Source organism: Caretta caretta, chromosome 2, assembly GCF_965140235.1.
Source record: "Caretta caretta isolate rCarCar2 chromosome 2, rCarCar1.hap1, whole genome shotgun sequence".
In the NCBI taxonomy this organism is placed as follows: domain Eukaryota; kingdom Metazoa; phylum Chordata; order Testudines; family Cheloniidae; genus Caretta; species Caretta caretta.
Genome location: NC_134207.1, coordinates 189,733,695 through 189,755,808, shown reverse-complemented (window position 1 = coordinate 189,755,808; position 22,114 = coordinate 189,733,695). Strand labels below are relative to the sequence as shown.

The following is a 22,114-nucleotide window of genomic DNA, read 5'->3' as shown; positions in this document are numbered from 1 at the left end:
GAGCACATACACACCTTATTACACTCGTTTCCAGACTATTGCTATTAATCTAACTTTCATCAGAATCAAATTCACTCAAATAAGAAAAACACTTAACTTTCATTGGAAAAGTTGGCCTCATACCTGTGACTCAAAGTTTACCTGTATCAGTGATTATTTCCATCAGCTTCAGAGTACACTATGACATACGTTTTATAGAACAACTTGTTCTTACCCTGCACTATTTAATATAATATTAGGAAGTTTTGTTCCAATTTGTCTTCTTCCTTTTGTTAACTGTTGACATTTCCTCTACATTTGGGAAGAGGTTTGAACACAGCCATTGATTAAACAACTAAATTACAAACTGATCTCACATCAGGTCATTCCCAAATATATTTTTTTGTATACCAACACTATTGACTTGAAAGCAAACCAAAAAGTGTTATAGCAAATCCAGTGATGAGGGTGAAAGCAAGTGGGGGTGGGGGGAGGAAGAGGAGGAGAATTAAACTTTTTAATAGGTTCTGTAGAAATAGATTTAAAAAGTAAGCTGACAGAATGGTCAATTAACTCCTTTTCTACATTTGGATACTTAAAATTCATAAGACATCTTCCCTTCCTTTCATTTTTAAGCATCTTTAGTTAGCTCACAGATGAGGTGTCATACTATAGCAACTTTTAAGAAATGATGAAAGAATGAATGATTTTCTCCAACAAACTAATTCCAGATTTCCTTTATACATGAACCACACTCTCTCCCGGCTTTTAGGTTTCTCTAGTAATATATTTTCACCTACATTCTTTCACCAGTATACCATTTTGTTTTCCTTACCTGCCACCAGACGGATTGTTCCCAAAATACCATATATAGACCTTGTAACAGCTGAAGGGGGAACATCTTTCTTAACTGAAAAGCAGAAAAACAAGATGTCAAACTACATCTGTTTCATGATTATATCCCATGTAACTTTATTAAATTAGATTTGATCATGAAGTTTCAACCATGTCACTAATGAGTCACCATAGTGAGAGGCAATGGATTAGAGTTTGAAAACCTGCTGGGAAAGAATTTAAAATTAGGAAATGAAAGTTTTCTATTTTGTTTAATCAACAAGAATCATTCTAACTGAAAAAATTCAGGCTCATTTACAGGACAGGCTAGCTGGGTAGCTCAGCAGCAGCACACTGTCCTGCCAGCAGCAAGGAGTTTCCTGTTTTGAACCAAACTCCGGGTGTCAAGGCCCCAAGACCAGCCTTAGCCACAATACCTGGCCTCCCCAATTCTGAGCATTCCTCCACCATCTCAGTCCAATTCCACACTGAGCAACAGGGCCAGACAAGCAGTCTGAATTGTGTTTTCTAACTTGTAAGGCCAGCTCTTCAAGGCAAAGACTACTAAGAGCTGTACAGCTGTGGTAAAGAATATAGGAAATGGATGGATATGTGGATGCAACTTGCAAAAGTGCTTCAGTATTGTACTTTTATCATCCACAGATTTAGGGGTCATTGTGAGGACCATTAACACCAAGTTTTAAACCAAGCTTAAGTCACAGCTAAGTGCCCCAACAGAGTTTGAAGAATGGAAAAAGATGGGACTATATTATGCATTGGGTTACATGCCAATGAAATGATAAAAGTAGCTGCTGGGACAACAACATACCTTGGCTTGAAGAGTTTATATGTTAATGAAACATCAGTATTAGGAAAAGATGGCAGACAACAGAAACCTGGGAAGAGTAATCCTTACAGCTCTGAAGGAGTAAATTGCTATTCCAGTACTATAATATTTCAGTAGGATGAGCGCTCTAATCTTATACAAAAATACTGTAAGATTTACAGTCCAAATTTAGTTGGAAAAGAGGTTTTAATTTAATTTTCTCAGGAGAGAAAGGAGATATACAGATTCTAATATGAAGGGAAAGTATTGTAGCAGCTCCTCTCAGTAAGACAGCATGTGAGTTCACTTTTAACATCCTATTTTCTGAAGTTCATAGCTCAGCATTAAATGGTTTGTTTCAAGCTGTAATTTAGTATCAGGCCTTCACCTGGGAAACAACTTGTTTGTTTGTTAAAACCACACAAATTTGCAAAAATAAAAATGTTAAGTTATGGCCATAGCACAGAACTATCAAACAATTCAAACTGTAGCCTTTTAATAGCCTCAGGAAAAAGCTAAAAATAAAAATCACCAAGTAGAAATAAGAGTGAGATATGTTGGCCAAGTTCATAGATTCCAAAGCGAGAAGGGACCACTGTGATCATCTAGTCTGACCTCCTGTATAACACAGGCCATAGAACTTCCCCAAAATAATTCCCAGAGCAGATCTTCTACAAAAACATCCAATCTTGATTTAAAAGTTACCAATTTATACTTGGTAAATCGTTCAAATGGTTAATTGTCCTCACTGTCAAAAACGTACACCTTATTTCCAGTCTGAGTTTGTCTAGCTTCAACTTCCAGCCATTGTATCGTGTTATACATTTCTCTGCTGCACTGATGAGCCCATTATTAAATATTTATTCCTTGGGTAGATACTTGTGGACTGTACTCAAGTCACCCCTTAACCTTCTCCTTGTTAAGCTAAATAAATTGAGCTCTTGGAAGTTATGGGAGCACATCTGCACGACATTCATCATTCCTGTGCTTGAGTCCAGACTGTGGCATCAGTCCTAATTAGCATGAATAAGTCAACATTTCAAACTGACGCGGTCATACAGTTATCAAAAAATAAAATGGTGAGTGGGAGCCCCAAATCAGTTGTTATGAATAAGGCTATGATTTAGTCAGAGGAGGTGACGGCGGTCAAGGATTTTGTCTTTACCGGACCTCGATGACTTCTTCCACTTCAGCTGTCAGCAGCTGAAGCTGGGGCTGGAGACAGGACTCTGCGCCCCTGCCCCGCAACAGGGGCTGGATGGCTGGAACCAAGACCCTGCAGCCCCAGCCCCGCAGCTTCTGCCAGGGGTCGCGTGCCCCAGCCCCGCAGTGTCCAAGGGCCGTGCTGGGGCTTGGTGGGGGCTGCAGTTGGGACCGCGCACCTCTATCCTGCAGCTATGGCCAGCACCAGAGCGGGGGCGCTGCGTCCCGCTGCAGCCGGGACTGTGCCACCCACCATGGCTGGGGGCTTGACCTTTCGGTCCCTCCCTCCCCATCATGAGACTCCATTCCTCCCCCCTACTTGGCCCTGCCTCATTAATTTTTAGTAAAGTCACGGACAGGTCATGGGCTCTGTGAATTTTTGTTTATTGCCCGTGACCCGTCTGTGACTTTTACTAAAAATAACCATGACAAAAATCTTAGCCTTAGTTATGCACCATATATTTTCACCGCACGTTTTTAATACGCACAGCTACATAACTGCAAAGAACCTTAAAACTATCTTCCAATAAAAATTACATGTTGATCTACAGAAATAAATATCAACGAATACTTTAAAATGTTAATTTTACTGAAAATAATCAAAATGCTGTGGCACATTTTGGATTTCTGCTACTGCAAATTAATATCCAGTCCACAAAGGAGACAAAAAAACTCAACATCATGAGTGAGGTGAAGAGAGACTTACGATACCATAATAATTAATGTGGATATTCAGTAAGCTATCCAAAGAACCATGACATTCAGCTTTGAAGTAGTATTTAGATTGCTCATTGCACTTTGTCACTGTACTTTTTAATCAACTGGCCTAGTGCTGGTGAGAAGCATACCTGTAAGAGTGACCTCTGTGGAGACTCTGTCAATGGCAAGAACATCATTTGCTCCATCATCACAAGCTTCCACGTAAAACTTCTCTGGTGTAATGTGCCTTTAAAAGAAATTAAAAGCTATGAGTAAAATAAACCAGACTTGCCATACAAGTTCCATATTTAATTATAAACAGCTGGGAAGCCAGTTATGGCTTTTTCCTAATTGCTGAACAAATTTTAAACAACTGTTGACTGGAAAACAGCTGTACACCACTCATTTATTTTGTAGAGCACTAACTGGAAATATTAACCTGAGAGTTTTAATGGCTGAATGCAAAATTCCTTGCTTATCACCATGGAAATAATCCTGTACCACTCTACTGTAAGTGAAAAATATGAAAGTTTCTTGCTGAATGTTTCCTTAAATAAGCTTTAATTTAAAAAAGGAAGGAATTAAAATGTGATTCATTTCATAAGTTTATATGGGCTACGTACAAAGTCTTAGGAACCTGATAGAATTCAAGTTATGGCAAACAAAACTACCATTTTACTGAACAATTATTAATACAGTAACAATTAATGTACCACATAAGTGCACATTTAGCAGATTTCAGATTGAGGGAGTGGAAGACTGACACATTAAAGCTCATCTTCCACTAAGACAGTGGTTCCCAAACTGGGGTTCGCAGAACATTACAGGGGATTCGCCAGAAAAATTTCACGAATGGCAGCCAGAGGACCCCGGGCGTTGGCGGCAGCAGGTGGGACCCGGTTGCAGGGCAGATAGCCCGAGCCCCAGGGAGAGCAGGACAGGGCAGTTGGGGCTGGCAGCCCAAGCCCTGCCCCCGTGAGCGGGGGAGCCGGCAGCCCAAACCCCAGTGCTCCGCGCAGGGCTGGCAGCCCGAGCCCCAGGGAGAGCGGGGCCGGGCAGTTGGGGCTGGCAGCCCGAGCACCGGCAGTCAGCGAGACCTGCAGCCCGAGTTCAGTGGAGTTCAGTTGACCGGGGAAGTCAACGGGGTTCAGCAGCAGGAGCCCCACAGAGTGCGGAGGAAATTTAAACTTAAATCCCTGGAAATATTCATTTTTAGGAGGGGGTTCACGAGATTTCACCATTTAGTGAAAGGGGTTTGCGGGCTGTTAAAGTTCGGGAACCACTGCACTAAGAGAAAGCTTTCTGGAAGATGCCTGTAAAAATCCACTAAAAAAAACCTAATTTATATCATAATTATAACCCAAAACAGCAGAAGGCAATTCCAGCAAGAGTACATTACACCAGACATACTTTAAGACTGGCACTTCCAGGCTGCCAGCAAGATCTCTGCTTCTGGTGACATATGTCCATAATATCCAAAGCATTATACAAACAAACAATCTGAACACCTGTCATCCTTTTCTTTAGGTAAATCCTTTGCAGAACATAGGCATTTTTAAGACTAGTAGTTTAAAAGAAACAAAGACAACCAAATGCCTAAAACAGAACATGGCTATGGAGGCTGACTGTCCAAAGCCATATTCCAACTGGATAGGTGAGGACATCATAGCTGTACACCAGTGCCAGTGGTACACTGGAAAGGAGAATCCCTCATCTATTATATTAACTGGATAAAGACATGGGGAATTATTTTTACTAACCTTTCTCCCTCATTCCCTTCTTGCAGGATTGTTTCTATTACACAGCTTTGTCTAGTCAAATTTTAAATGCCTCATGTGATGGTGAAAGTCCAGTCATTTCTTGGGAGACTCTTTCACAGGCTAATCATTAGGATCTTTCCCCAATTTTACCCCCTCCAATTAAATCTTGTTTTTCTTAATGTTATTGCTATTTTGACATTACACCTCAGGGCTCTAAATTAACTTCCAAAACAAGAGGTAAAGAAGATGGCTTCTTTAACTCCTAGATAAAGAGTATCAAAATGCCCCTTGGAAACTTCATAGCTTTCTCTCTGATTTAGTTTCCTGGTTCTAATTTTTCTAATAATCTCAGAATGGACAATATTTCTACCATACGTAAGGCTATTTTTTAAAGAAACACCATCAACTTGAAAAATGTATTCACTACTGTTAAAATGGAAAATTAACAAATTTTCTTCATCCTCTAGACTGTAAACTCTTTTAGGGCCAGGGATAATCTCTCTGTTGTGTGCATGTGCAGTTTAGCACAATGAGCCCCTATACCAAAGGTGAGCAAATTACAACCTGGAGGCCACATCCGGCCCTCCAGACATTTTAATCTGGCCCTCAAGCTCCCGCCAGGGAGTGGGGTCGGGGGCTTGCCCCACTCCACATGGCTCCTGGAAGCAGCGGCACATCCCCACTCCAGCTCCTACGTGTAGGGGCATCCAGGGGGCTCCGCATGCTGTCCCCACCCCAAGCACCGGCCCCACAGCTCCCATTGGCTGTGGTTCCTGGCCAATGAGAGCTGCAGGGGCAGCGCTGCCTGGCAGTGCCTCCATGCAGGAGCCAGAGAGGGGACATGTCGCTGTTTCTAGGAGCTACTTGAGGTAAGCACTACCCAGAGCCTGCCCTCCTGCCCCTCTCCTGTGTACTAACCTCCTGCCCCAGACCTGATCTCCCTCCCATGCTCTGAAACCCTCAGTCCCAGCCCAGAGCATCCTCCTGCACCCCCAACCTCTCATCCTCAGCCCCACTTGAGAGCCCACACCCCCAGCCAGAGCCCTAACACTCTCTTGCACGCCAACCCCATGAGCATTCATGGCCCACCATACAATTTCCATACCCAGATGTCGCCCTCGGGCCAAAAAGTTTGCCCACCCCTGCCCTAAACCCTCATAAGGGTCTCCAAGGCCTACCATAATAACTAAATTTCCTTAACACCATACTTTGTGCATTTGACAGCATTTTAGCTTAGTATATTTCACTGTATATTACACCCTTCCTCGTTCCCTTCAAGAGGGTTTCATCCCTAATACCAGCAGCAGCAGAGTTTAAACTGAACAAGTAGAACACAACTGTGGGCAGACAGAAAGGGGAAGATATGGGTGGCAGCATGTTTGGTAGCGTTGATCTCAGGTCATCTCGAAAGAAAAAAATAGGGGAGCAGAAAAACCCTTATTTTTTTAAAAAAATAGAATACTTTTTAGAGATGCAAGCCAGGACACTAAGGAGTTCTATTTGGAAACTAGATTTCTAAAAAATTAACTTTAAAAAAATAATAATCAAGATTATAGCACTCCTTTAAGAGAAAATGGCATTTATTTTACTTAGCACAACATTCTGAAGTTTTACACAATTGACCTATGAGGAAAGACATAGCCAAATATATAAGTCATGGCTAAGCAACAACGAAGAAGGAAGAGGTTAAATTTTAAGTCTAGTAATATTTAAAAGGATGTAGATCCCGATGAAGGAAAAATACAGGGTGAAAAAAGGTGGTTAAAAAAAAAAAGTGAGGAAATTAAGAAAAAAAATAGTATAACGTGAAAAGCTTTCTGAGCATGTTCTGTATCAACCTGTGGAACTGTCTCCCAAATAATGCGATGGAAGCCTCATTTTTCACGGCCCTCAAACTAGAATTGACGATACACTAACATGCAATGGAATCCTGTGCTGGCAGAGTAATGGACTCTCTAGATGACTTAATTAGGAGTCTTCCATCTATAATTTCTATGACCAATATTTAAACACTCTGGCTTGCACAGTATCCATAGCATGGACATAGCTTTACGTCATGTCAAATATCTTTTCAGCTATTTGGCCACTGGCAGTGCAAGGCTCAGAAATTAAAAACTCTAGTTAGACCCTTATTTTCAAATACTTATTAATAGCTTGTGGGGTGACAAGTGTTCATTTATAATGTGAGCTTTTGGCTTACTGAACTCAGCAAGATGGTTAAATCTTTCCTTTAAAAGCAGTTTAAATTATTCTAAGAATATTGTATCAACTGCAAAGTGCTAATAATGATAATGTATAAAGTACTTCTAAATCACACACAAAAGCTACATTAAAAGACCAAGGTTACAAAATTGAGAGTTAGGAAATGAAATGCCAAAATTAAAATTGCCTGTGCAATCTTAACTCAGCCCTCTTGCACTAGTTATAGAACACACTTTTCCCCTCAACAATTCTCTGCCCAGCTCTTAATCCTCTAGCAAAGCCATTCACTGCCTTCAAGTCCCAGTCTCCTTACCTAGGCACTACTAGTCTCCACCTAAACTTGAGTCACTGTTCTCTCCCCTGCCCCCATTAGCCTCCAATCCCAGTTTCCACACACTGCACAGCTTTGTTCCAATGTACTCCCTCTGCCCCTCACTCAAATAGCTCTTGTCCCCCCTGCATTAGAATCAGACAACTTCCTCCTCCCTGGGCTCAGAGGGGGCTGGAGATGCAGTCACAGAGCACAGGAGAGAGTCCAGACCTGCTATTGCAGGAAAAGCTGACACTCCAGTCAGAGCTTAGCAGTTCAGTACTGATGAAATCTTTGGGGAATTTGCTGCTAAAAATCTAAGAACTCTGATTTTTTAAAGTTGTATAACTTGGCCAAATTTAGACAGATTTTCATGAGGACAACAAAAGGCACATCTCTGACAAAAAGACCAAAATTTCAGGCCCCTGCTCCAAAGCATGAGGATGCTAGCTAGCACTTAAGAAAAAAAAAAAAAGTCACCAGAATTTAACACTGGAAACACAATGTATTTTCTCCCTAACATCATTCTCAGAAACTTCTGAACTGTTTCGGCTGAAATTTTCCAAAATCAGCCTCAGGCAGAATGGTTACAAACTGACAAAAGAGTTATAAACTGTTGAAAATATGGTCTTACATGAAAGTGTCTGACAACCTTAATAGGCAGTGCATCTAGTCCCACCTATAATTAAAATGAAAGAGCATTCAAAAATTGAGACAGAATTGTGCATTCCATCCTCTGAAGGAACAGCATTCTTGTATATCTAGCCCACAAAGCTAGCCTGCTTGCTTGTATATCTTTTCTTATGGGTTGGATATTGTTGGTTTTATTATAATAGATTTATTCTAGAGTATTTTGGCTGTAATGTAAGTAACCTGAAGGCCACGTCCTGTTGACCTAAAGCAAGTTAGCATACATACATTCGGGACCTTTAGCCTAGGTAAGTGATAATGACCTAAAGCATAAAGTATATAACTACTAGCTCAGTCTCGCATCTGATGTTTATATAAAATATAATGTTTGTGACCTTTAGCATAGGTAAGTGAAGATGCATTAACTCAAGTTGGCATAGATAGGGGACTAGCTAAATTCATGCCCTCCATCAACTTAAAGAACTTGGAAATAACCAGTTAGGCCAGAAACATCAGATGCGAGACTGAGCTAGTAGTTATTACTATGTATGAATAGGTCACTAAGACATATGAATGTGCCAGCCTATAGAGTAAGTGCGCCCTGATATTTTGAGGGTGAGGAAGTTATGTTTGGACATGGAAAGAGGCACATAGTGCTCAGGCTCTATAAAGAGGGGCAACCCACCGTTTTAGTTGGTATTTTAATTCTTAAATGGTTAGTTCTTAAGCTAATTGAATCAAACTTTAAGTTAGCTTCTGTAGTTTTTCTTTAGCTTTTTACCACCCTAGCTTCTTCTAAGTTCTTCACCTCCCACTTGAGAATTGAGGAACCTGGACCTTTGGACTCTCTTGGGATGCCAGAGGCGAAGCTGGTCCTTTGTCTCTTACCACCAGGTTATCAAGGAAGGGTGCGAGTATGTTAATCTAGAAAACTTTATAGTATATAATACCATATGTACCTCTAAAACAATATTATTGCCTTTGTAATTCTGATTATTTTTCCATTTGACTGCTATTCCATTTATCTCAATACAAGTCTTTAAGGCTGTATTTTGTTCTCAGTGTAATGTCCTTGCCATACATCCTGAGGATCCTTGAAAACTGTGTAACCTGATTCTGGGACAAAAACCTTGTCTTCTGATCAGATTAATTGGCAAGCCTATATAAACAATAATATTAACCTCCTAAAATCAGGCAACATATTAAAATCAGTATTATGACACATGATGTTTATCACATGCACATAAAAAAAGTACTGCTCATGCTCACTTTAATGTGAGCAAGAATGAAATATATCAGCCACCATGGAGATGAGGGGGATTATTCACCATAGTCGCGGATCAGAGTTATTTGGCTGTGCTTATACTAAAAACAATTGGAGCAGTGTTGAAAATCCATCAGATCCGGATTCTATTTGTAATGCAAAAATATGAAAAGAAATAGATTTTCCAGAAAATAAGATTCAGAACTTCTGACTAACTTTCACATTCAAACCAAACTCAACTTTACTATGATCTTCATATTTTTTATTTGTATCTGAAAATGCTACATAGCCATGCTCAGTTACCCCATCTGATTAGCAGACTGCATCAAGAAGTTGTTAACAAGACATTGACATCAGTGTAGCTCAACAGAAGAAATATGTCCAACAGTCTTGACTTCAACTAAATGAGCGACATCAAAGCAATGTTACAATCTCTGCTACTCAATAGTTAAAAAAAAAAAAAAAGTGAGACGAGCACACACACCCCCACACACCCACAAAAGCATGGAGACTAAAAATCAGATAATGCTTTCAACAGTTCTGGCTTAAAGAACACCAAGAAGAAAATACAAGGGAACCATCACCAAAATGAAGCCCTTTGGTTTGTTTCTTCAATTCAGACACTATCATGGCTATGAAATAGTTGAGAGCTGGAACTTCATTGTGGGTAGGGACATGTAAATGAATACAGTATTAACATAGGAAAAAAATTAAAAATGGCTCAACTCACATTAAAATCTTCCTCACTCCCAAAAAGAAATGAAGACCTCACTCCCACACACAAAATATACTTACTTGAAGTGTTCACTAAATAGCTGAGAGACTTTTATAGTATAACTTGTAGAATCCATATTTTTCAGGTATTTAGTATGTACCAGGAGGCTATAAATCATATTTTAAATTCAAACTGTTTTTGCATATGTGTACTATGAAGAAAGTAGTATGTCTATGCAAATGGCAGTTAAAAATGGGACAATTCTGCTCGACAGCTTTCCAAAGTATCTTTAGAGAATATGTACATATTTTGGAACTAAATGACAGATACAGAAGTTTTAAAAAAGCCACATGTGTAATAAGGATTCCTTCCCTTCCTGAGTGCAACTCAGCTTTACCACAGTTTTCTATATTTTAAGAATCTCAGTTGATGATAAAGGATTTCTTCAGAAATATTCATTAAAAGTAGTACATTTTGGTTATCAAATACTCATTTGTTTTCTCTATTCATGGAATAAGTTGCTCAGAGCATCATTTTTCTGTTTTTAGAAGTTTTGGCAGCTTTTGCTGCTTCTATTAATAGCTTTAAAAGGAAACAGCAGTGAACTTAAATTTAAGAATTCTCTACTTACATGACTAAGCGTCCAGATCAAGTTCTAATATAATAAAACCCAAGAAAGGTGAAATGTGATTCAGGTACTGCAGCTTATGTATGTGAGTATTATTAGCTTGATTAAAATTGAGAAATTAGGTGCAAGATTTTCTCATTTGTAGTTTGAATATTTGCTTTATACAAGTTCAGAGGAGCCCACAGGTGAGACAATGATATCCCTTAGGCATGAATTTATGTATATCCTAGTATAGAGGATAGGAAAGAAGTTGGTAAAGTATAGGTGGAAGCTAGTAAGGAATAGCCAATCAAACAAAATAGAGTCCCATTTAAAACATAATAATGAAGGCAAAAAACTGAATATTGACAAAATATGTAAGTAGTTATATACAAATTATAGAAGTCTAAAAATACTAAGATGGGTGACCTAGAGTGTCCGGCATTACGTGAATGTATTGATATAAGAGGCAGAGAAACACAGTGGAATGAAGATAATCAATGGGACATGATAATACCAGGGTATAAATATATAGAAATTATAGAGTAGGTCACACTGGTAGGGAGTGACATTATATGCTAAAAGAAAGCACGGAGTCAAATAAGGTAAAATCTTACATGAAACGAACTATACCATAGGATCTCTATGGATAGAAATTCTATGCCTGAATAAAAAGAGTATAGCAATAGGAATATACTATCAACCACCTAAACAGGATGGTGACAGTGACTGTGAAACACTAAGAGAGGTTAGACAGACTACTAAAGCAGAAAGTGCAATAATAGTGGATTTTAGCTATCCTCATATTGACAGGGTGTGATGCAGAGATAAAACTGCTAGCCACCATAAATGACTGCTTCTTGGAGCAGCTAGTCCTGGAACCCCCAAAGGGACAGGTAATTCTTGACTTAGTCCTAAGTGGAGCACAGGATCTGGTCCAAGAGGTAACTATAGCTGAATCACTCAGTAACAGTGACTATAATGTAATTACGTTTAACATCCTTATAGGGGGAAATACACAGAGGGAACATGTCACTTTAAAAAGGGGAACTTCAAAAAACAAATGATGCTCATTGAATGGAAATTGAAAGGAACTGTCACAATGGTAAATGCTTGAAGCTGCAAGGGGGCTACTTAAAAACACCATAATAGAGGTTCAGACTAAATGTATACCTCAAATCATAGAAAACAATGAGAGGACCAAAAGAATGCCACCATGGCTAAACAGCAGAGTAATTGAGGTCATTAGAGGCAAGAAGGCATCCTTTAAGATTTGGAAGTCAAATCCTAGCAAGGATTAACAGGAAGGTGCACAGACTCTGACAGGTTAAGTGTAGAAGTATAATAACGCAGGTCAAGAAAGAAATTGAGAAGCAACTTACTAAGGATGAAAAGACTAATGATAAGAATCTTTTTAAGTGCACCAGAAGTCTGCCAGACAGGCAATGGGGCCACTAAAAGACAAAGGTGCTAAAGGATCACACAAGGCCATTGCAGAAAAGCTAAAGAACTCACTGTAATGGTCTTCACTGCAGAGGCTGTGGAGAAGATACCCACATCAGAGCTATCCTTTTTGGGTGACAAATCTGAAGTACTGTCCCACACTGATGCATAAATAGAAGAGGTTTTGAACAAATTATTAAATTAAATAGAAATAAGTCACCACGACCAGATGGTATTCACTTAAATTCTGTAGGAATTCATATATGATATTGTAGAACTACTATCTGTAGCATATAACCTACCACTGAAACAAGCCTCTGTCTTAGGTGACTGGAAGGAGGCTAATGTAACACCATTTATAAAAAAGGAATCAAGAGGAGATCCTGGCAATCACAGATTTGAGAGTCTAACTTTAACAGTGGGCAACTATAGTCAAGAACAGAATTAAGACATATAGATAAACATGATTTCCTGGAGAACAGTTAACATGGCTTTTATGAACGCAAGTCATGCTTCACTAATCTATCCGAATTATTTGAGGGTGTCAATATGCATGCGGATAAGGGTGATCCAGTTAAAATACTGTACTTGGATTTTCAGATAGCCATTGACGAGGCCTCTCATCAAATGCTCTTAAGCAAAGTAAAGAGTCACAAGATAACAGGGAAGTCCTCTCATGAATCAGTAACAGGTTAAGAGACAGGAAACAAAGAGTAGGAATAAAATGGTCAGCTTTCATAATGCTCTCTCCATTTGTAAACAGCAAGATACCCCAAGGATCTGTACTGGGACCCGTGCTGTTCAACATATTCATTAATCATCTGAAAAAGGGAGTGAAGAGTGAAGTGGTGTAGTCTGCAGATGGCATCTTGAATAATTTTGTAAGTCCAAAGATAATGCAAAGAGTTACAGAGGGATCTAGCAAGGGATGTGAAAGATAACAAGAAAGGTTTCTACAGGTATGTTAGCAACAAAAAGGTCAGGGAAAGTGTGGGACCCTTACTGAATGGGAGAGGCAACATAGCCCTGGTCTACACTAGGACTTTATATCGAATTTAGCAGTGTTAAATTGATGTAAACCTGCACCAGTCCACATGATGAAGCCCTTTATTTCGACTTAAAGGGCTCTTAAAATCGATTTCCTTACTCCACCTGACAAGTGGATTAGTGCTTAAATCGGCCTTGCCGGGTCAAATTTGGGGTACTGTGGACACAATCCGATGGTATTGGCCTCTGGGAGCTATCCCAGAGTGCTCCATTGTGATTGCTCTGGACAGCACACTGAACTCAGATGCACGATTGTCTGCCGTTGCTCTGACGCAGGGAGGGGCGACTGACGACATGGCTTACAGGGTTGGCTTACAGGGAGTTAAAATCAACAAAGGGGGTGGCTTTACATCAAGGAGTATTTCAGGCAGGACTTCACAAAGGGTTCCAATAAGAAATGGTGCACCTAAGTTATTGTTCTTATTGGAACAAGCAGGTTGGTCTGGCCTCTGATTGATACATGGCTAGATTTACCTCGCTGCACCTTCTCTGTGAGTGACTGCAGTGTGACCTAGAGGAATGAGTCTCCTAGACGGGGGGTGGGGTGGGAGGGGTTGCAAATGAGTACAAAACAAATCTGGTCTATTTCTTGTTTTGATACTCTCCATCTATCTTTTACATCTTTGGCTGGCAGCGGACGGTGCAGAAGGACTGCATGCCATCCACATCTCATCGCTGCTCGGCAGAAGATGGTACAAGAGGACTGCTAGCAATCCGTATCGCCTGCCTGCTCACCATAAGATGGTTCAATAGGACTGACTGCAGGACTAAAGAGAATGACCTGATCAAGTCACTCCAAATTTAGTCCCTGCGCTTATGTCTGCCCAGGCGCTCCTGATCGACCTCACAGAGGCGACCAGGAGCACCTCGGACATGACGATGACGGCTACCAGTCCTACTGTACCGTCTGCTGTCACAAGGCAATGGGTTGCTGCTGCTGTGTAGCAATGCAGTACCACATCTGCCAGCACCCAGGAGACATACGGTGACGGTGAGCTGAGCGGGCTCCATGCTTGCCGTGGTATGGCATCTGCACGGGTAACCCAGGAAAAAAGGCACAAAACGATTCTCTGCCCTTTCTTTCACAGAGAGAGGGAGGGAAGGGGGGCCTGATGACATGTACCCAGAACCACCAGCAACAATGTTTTAGCCCCATCAGACACTGGGATCTCAATCCAGAATTCCAATGGGCAGCGGAGACTGCGGGAACTGTGGGATAGCTACCCACAGTGCAACACTCCGGAAGTCGACGCTTGCCTTGGTACTGTGGAAGTGCTCCGCTGAGTTAATGCACTTAATGCACTTAGAGCATTTTCTGTGGGGACACACACACTCGAATATATAAAACAGATTTCTAAAAAACTGACTTCTATAAATTCGACCTAATTTCGTAGTGTAGACATACCCATAGTGACAGATGATGTGGAAAAAGCTGAAGTACTCAATGCCTTTTTTGCCTCTGTCTTCACAGACAAGGTGAGCTCCCAGACTGCTGCACTGGGGGGAGGAGGTGAGCAGCCATCAGTGATGAAAGAACAGGTTAAGGACTATTTAGAAAAGCTGGAAGTGCACAAGTCCCTGGGTCCAGATCTAATGCATCCAAGGGTGCTGAGGGAGTTGGCTGATGCGATTGGCCATTATCTTTGAAAATTTGTGGCGATCGGGGGAGGTTCCGGATGATTGGAAAAAGGCAAATATAGTGCCCATATTTTAAAAAGGGAAGAAAGAGAACCTGGGGAACTACAGACCAGTCAGCCTCACTTCAGTCCCCAGCAAAATCATGGAGCAGGTCCTCAAGGAACCCATTTTGAAGCACTTGGAGGAGAGGAAGGTGATCAGGAACAGTCAACAAGGATTCACCAAGGGCAAGTCATGCCTGACCAACCTGATTGCCTTCTAGGATGAGATAACTGGCTCTGTGGATATGGGGAAAGCAGTGGATGAGATATATCTTGATTTTAGCAAAGCTTTTTATACGGTCTCCCAGAGTATTCTTGCCAGCAAGTTAAAGAAGTATGGATTGGATGAATGGACTATAAGGTGGTTAGAAAGCAAGCTAGATTGTCGGGCTCAATGGGTAGTGATCAACGGCTCGATGTCTAGTTGGCAGCCAGTATCATGCGGAGTACCCCAGGGGTCGGTTTTGTTCAACATCTTTATCAGCGATGGGATTAACTGCACCCTCAGCAAGTTCACAGAAGACACTAAGCTAAGACACTAAGGGGGAGAGGTAGATATGCTGGAGGGTAGGGATAGGGTCAGAGTGACCTAGACAAATTGGAGGATTGGGCCAAAAGAAATCTGATGAGGTTCAACAAGGACAAGTGAAGTGTCCTGCACTTAGGAAGGAAGAATCCCATTCACCGCTACAGGCTGGGGACCGATTGGCTAAGCAGCAGTTCTGCAGAAAAGGACCCGGGGACTACAGTGGACGAGAAGCTGGATATGAGTCAGCAGTTTGCTCTTGTTGCCAAGAAGGCCAACAGCATATTGGGCTGTATTAGTAGGAGCATTGCCAGCAGATCGAGGGAAGTAATTATTCCTCTCTACACAGCACTGGTGACCTGGAATATTGCATCCACTTTTGGTTCCCTCACTACAGAAGGAATGTGGACAAATTGGAGAGAGTCCAGCGGAGGGCAATGAAAATGATTAGGGGGCTGGGGCACATGATTTACAAGGAGAGGCTGAGGGAACTGGGGTTATTTAGTCTGCAGAAGAGAAGAGTGAGGGGGGGATTTGATAGCAAACTTCAACTACCTGAAGGGGGGTTCCAAAGAGGATGGAGCTAGGCTGTTCTCAGTGGTGGCAGACATCAGAACAAGAAGCAATGGTCTCAAGTTGCAGTGGGGGAGGTCTAGGTTGGATATTAGGAAACACTATTTCACTAGGAGGGTGGTGAAGCACTGGAATGGGTTACCTAGGGCAGTGGTGGAATGTCCATCCTTAGAGGTTTTAATGGCTTGGCTTCACAAAGCCTTAGTTGGGATGATTTTGTTGGTGTTGGTCCTGCTTTGGGCAGGGGATTGGACTAGATCTCCTGAGATCTCTCCCAACCCCTAATATTCTATGATCTTACAAAACTGGGTGACTCTGCAGAAAAAATGACAGATGAAATTCAACACTGATAAGTACAAAGTAATGCATATTGGAAAAAAATAATCCCAACTACACATATGGGTGTAGGGAGATGGTGGAACCTCCTTCTGTCATCACCATACAGCTAAGGGTAGCCTAGAATTCCTCCTTACCTGTAAGGGGTTAAGAAGCTCAAATAACCTGGTTGGCACCTGACCAAAAGGACCAATGGGGAAAGAAGATACTTTCAAATCTTGGGCGGGGGGGAAGGCTTTGTTGTGAGTGTTCTCTTGGGAAGCAAAGAAGCACCACATCAGAAAACTCCTTCTCCTATAAACCATCCTAAAAGTCTCTCATCTTACAAAATTGTAAGTAAAAGCCAGGCAAGGTGTGTTAGATTATCTTTTGTTCTGCTTGTGAATTTTTCCTTTGCTGGAGGGAGGTTTATTCTGTTTTTCGTAACTTTGAAACTAAGCCTAGAGGAAGTTCTGCTGGTTTTTGAATCTTTTGTTACCCTGTATAGTTACTTTCCATCCTGATTTTACAGAGGTGATTTTTTTTTTTTTTTTAATAAAATCCTTCTTTTGAGAACCTGACTGATTTCTCTATTGTCCTAAGACCCAGGGGTTTGGGTCTGTGATCACTTTGTAACCAATTGGTTAGGATATTATTCTCAAGCCTCCCCAGGAAAGAGGGTGTAAGGGCTTGGGGGGATATTTTGGGGGAATAGAAACTCTAAATGGTCCTTTCCCTGATTTTTTGTTCAATCACTTGGTGATGGCAGCGTACCCTCCAAGGGCAAAAAATTTGTGCCTTGGGGAAGTTTTAATCTAAGCTGGTAGAAATAAGCTTAGGGGTCTTTCATGCGGGTCTCCACATCTGTACCCTAGAGTTCAGAGTGGGGAGGGAACCCTGACACCTTCCTTTGAGGTTTTTAAGGTCAGGCTTGACAAAGCCCTGGCTGCGATGATTTAGTTGGGGATTGGTCCCGCTTTGAGCAGGGGGTTGGACTAGATGACCTCTTGAGATCCCTTCCAACCCTGATATTCTATGATAACGATGAGTGCTAACAGCTAACTTAGAACCCAAGAAAGATCTTGGAGTCACTGTGCATAGTTCTCTAAAAACCTATCCTGAAAGACGATCCCTCACTCTCACAGATCTTGGGAGACAGACCAGTCCTCGCTTACAGACAGCCCCCCAACCTGAAGCAGATACTCACCAGCAATCACACACCACACAACAAAAACACTAACCCAGGAACCTATCCTTGCAACAAAGCCTGATGCCAACTCTGTCCACATATCTATTCAAAGTGACACCATCATAGGACTTAATCACATCAGCCACAATATCAGAGGCTCGTTCACCTGCACATCTACCAATGTGATATATGCCATCATGTGCCAGCAATGTCCCTCTGCCATGTACACTGGCCAAACCAGACAGTCTCTATGCAAAAGAATAAATGGACACAGATCTGACATCAGGAATCATAACATTCAAAAACCAGTAGGAGAACACTTCAGCCTCTCTGGTCACTCAGTAACAGACTTAAAGGTGGCAATTTTGCAACAGAAAAGCTTCAAAAACAGACTCCAAGGAGAAACTGCTGAACTTGAATTGATTTGCAAACTAGATACCATTAACTCAGGCTTGAATAGAGACTGAGAGTGGCTGGGTCATTACACTAATTGAATCTATTTCCCCATGTTAAGCATCCTCACACCTCTTGCCAACTGTCTGAAATGGGCCATCTTGATTATCACTACAAAAGTTTTTTTCTCCTGCTGATAATAGCTCATCTTAATTAATTAGCCTCTTAGAGTTGGTCTGGCAACTTCCACCTTTTCATATTTTCTGTATGTATATATATCCTCTTACTATATGTTCCATTCTATGCATCTGATGAAGTAGGCTGTAGCCCAGGAAAGCTTATGCTCAAATAAATTTGTTAGTCTCTAAGGTGCCACAAGTACTCCTGTTCTTTTTGCGGATACAGACTAACATGGCTGCTTCTCTGAAACCTGTCACCACGAATACTGTATTCAGTTCTGTTGGCCCCATCTCAAAAGGATATGTAGAGCATGGGTTCTCAAAACGGGGTTGGAACCCATCAGGGGTCACGAAGTTATTACATGGAGGGTCACAAGCTGTCAGCCTCCACCCCAAATCTCGCTTTGCCTCCAGCATTTAACACGGTGTTAAATATATTAAAAAGTGCTTTTCATTTATAAGGGGGGGAGGGGTCACACTCAGAGGCTTGCTATCTGAAAGGGGTCACCAGTACAAAAGTTTCAGAACCACTGATACAGAGGAACTGGAAAGGCAACAGAGATAATCATGAGTATGGCATGTCTTCAATATAAAGAAAGACAAAAAAGATTAGGCCTGTTCATCTTAGAGGGAAAAAAGATGATGAAGGGGGAAATGTGATAGAGATCTATAAAATCATGAATGGTCTGGAAAGAGTGAATAGAGAAGTGTTATTTATTTACCCTTTCTCTCTCTCACACACACACACACAATACACAAAAACCAGGGATCACTCAATAAAATTAACAGACAGCACGTTTAACACAAATAAGAGGAAGTACTTTTTCCACACTGCACACAATTAACCTGTGGGATGTTGTGATGGTCAAAAGTATAATTAGGTTAAAAAACAAAACAAAAAAAAACACTAGATAAGGGAATAGCTCCGTCAATGGCTATTAGCCAAGATGGTCAGGGATGCAACCCCATGCTCAAATGACCCTAAACCTCTGACTATCAGAAGCCGGGAAGGGAATACAGGGGTGGAACATTCCAACTGTACTGTTCTGTACACTCCCACAAAGCTCGGGTACAGGCCACTGTTGGAGACAGGATAAAGAGCCAGATGAACCATTGGTCTGACCCAGTATGGCAGTTCTTCCATTCTATGTAATTTCACATGCTGAGTTTGAGGGTGGTAGAGTGCATTATGGGGGGGGAGGGGGCGAACAGTTACACATGGTGTTTTAATGATGTTGATTTTACTGAAAAAAGAGTATTGGTGTTTTCTGATAAAAACAGAGGCATGATAAGGTTTGCTCTTTGATGCTATGACGACAATTAAAGAAAGCACTGTCTTCAATATCACTTAAGAATCCTTTTACCCTTCTATGCCCAAACCTTTACTTCTGTAATTGATGTATATCATAATGCTTAACATTACTTTAATGCAGGAAACTCCTCAATGCCATCCTCTAAATATTGCAGTAAAAATAAAATTAAAAAAGCACATCCTGTTCTATGCAATAATATATACAATGTATTCAAAGTACCATCAAGATGGACTCTGAGAATGGGGACAAATAGAGATGTTAGTGTTTACACAGCACTTTGAAGATGTACAATTTTAAGTATTAGTACTATAGCATGTTATTTCAACACTGCATAATTCTCGGATATTCCAAGTTAACAGGTGTTCTAATTAAACATTAGAAACACTTGTTTATCTACAGGCTCTCTCCCTATTTGAGTATTACATTTAATAAGAGTGTAATAACCTACAATAGTTTCCGGGAACAGCGGGGGAGGAGGCAAAAAACAAAAGTAAAGTATACAGTCCCAAAAAGTCTCTAGTATCAAGCTAGTGGGAACTAAGTGTAAAGAAAACCCAGCCACACAAGAAAAGTGCTACTTACATATTTTATATTAAGTCCAATAAAAGTCACATTTAACACTCAAGTATTTCTTGCTCAAGTTGTATCTTCCTCAGCCCTGGACCCCAGTAGTACTACCATTACCACTTATCTTTATCAAGAAAGAGATGTAGGCAGTTTCCCTCCATTGACACCAATGTCACCCTGCATGCAGGCAGACTATAATTAACTAACTGCCATTCTAAAGACAATTCTAGTTGTTACTAGATGCTGGTTCACGAAGTACTTTCAGAAATATGGAAGTCTAGTGTGTGTAGAAAAGGGAAAGATGAGGTTAGGGTCAAAGCCTGGAAAATCCACTTATCATTGGGAAGTGACCAGTTTTCCCTGGCAAACACAGGGACTTAAATCAACTTCCGCAGAAATTGCAAATCAAGTTTCTTGCACTAAAGACTGAAGAAAAACTTCCAAATGTGAACCAAAATAAAAGGATAAATATTATCAGCACCTGCAGACTTTGGAAGGAGACAGATATTAACCAAGCTGATCAGTTTCACAGCTAGGGCTATGGGGAAGGTTCTCAATCACTGACAAGATTCATGTTGATTTCATGCTGCCCCTGTTTGGGAAAACTCAGCAGAGGCAAGTACTGGAGTTACTTAGGGTAAACAGACCTTAAAAAGTGACACAGGGAGGGTAGTGCAATAGGTACCACTTCTCCCCAGTTCACCTCTAAAGATGGAGAAAGACAGTGAAACCGAAATACAGAAGACTTGTTGCCCACAGACAGTCTCCCACCTTGGCAGTAACCACCGGTGCAGCTCCACCAGTGGAATACTAGCATAGGTAGGGTTCAGACAGACACTAATGTTTTTATCAGTGTCATTTAGATCTGATCTGAGCAGTGGTAGATGACATCATAATAGAGTACAGTTGTTCCCCATCTACCTTTGTGCTGAGATCACTGCTTGCAATAGTGGAATATTCCCCAAGGTACTTTTCCTCTTCCAGCAGCTTGAGAGGAGGATGCAGGGGAACCAGTTTCAAACTTAGGGCAACTGCAAAGCACCATAACATTCAATGAGGCTCCACACAGAATCATGAGTCTACCTATAAAGATCCAGTTTCAGGATTTGGCCCTTAGATAGCTGCTAGTGAGAGGCTGATACAAGATCCCACTAGGAACTGGCAGAAAGTTTAAACTAGGCTTCTCACATGGACATTATCCCTAGACATTGCTAGACTTGTAAATGTAACCCATCAGACCACAGGTGTCTACCAAGTATTTTAAAACCTGGAATAAGGCCCCATTCTGCTGGGGAATTTATCCATAACTTGTTCCAGAGGAAGAACAAATCTGTCTTTCATTCACAGGGGAGCTATTTCAACTCCAAAATTAGCTGATCAACACCCAGAGTTATCACTTAGAAAAGTCCATTTCCCTATAGTCAACGGGGGGGTTGGGCTCAGAGATTCATATAATTACTATTATGCTTTTATCATGTCATGTCAAATTGGTTCCAGCATGCTAACATCCTTATACCCACATGGGTAGAAAATGAATAGATACATCCCCCTGCAGGTGTGCCTGGTTCCTCTCTTCGTCCGGTAGAGAAAAATAAGGGGCCTACAAGAATGGTGGCCTCCCAAAAGGGTCTAAGTTACCCTAGCTAAAAAGTATCAATTTCATCCTTGCTGTCATGCAAAAGCATCGAAATGGGGTAACCCAGACTTGCAAATTGGGAAAGAAACCTATAATTTGGAGGAACTGGCTGAGCAAGGGCATCATATGTATTTTCCAATTAGTCAAGGATGAGACCTTTGTGGCTTTTCTAACACTGACTATATTCATATTAACAACAAGGGGGAAGAAACGGAAACCAAAATA

General features: G+C 41.2%; 1 protein-coding gene across 2 annotated transcripts in view; it reads right to left on the bottom strand.

Moving 5' to 3' along the window:
- SACM1L (SAC1 like phosphatidylinositide phosphatase) overlaps positions 1-22,114 on the bottom strand; it is a 64,898-nt gene that overhangs the window by 31,347 nt on the left and 11,437 nt on the right. For both annotated transcript variants that reach the window (XM_048838853.2, XM_048838852.2), the window contains exons 2-3: positions 3,691-3,788; positions 815-889 (exon numbers count right to left, since the gene is read on the bottom strand). In XM_048838853.2, coding sequence (XP_048694810.1) covers positions 815-889; positions 3,691-3,788 — 173 coding nt within the window. The remainder of the gene's footprint in view (positions 1-814; positions 890-3,690; positions 3,789-22,114) is intronic.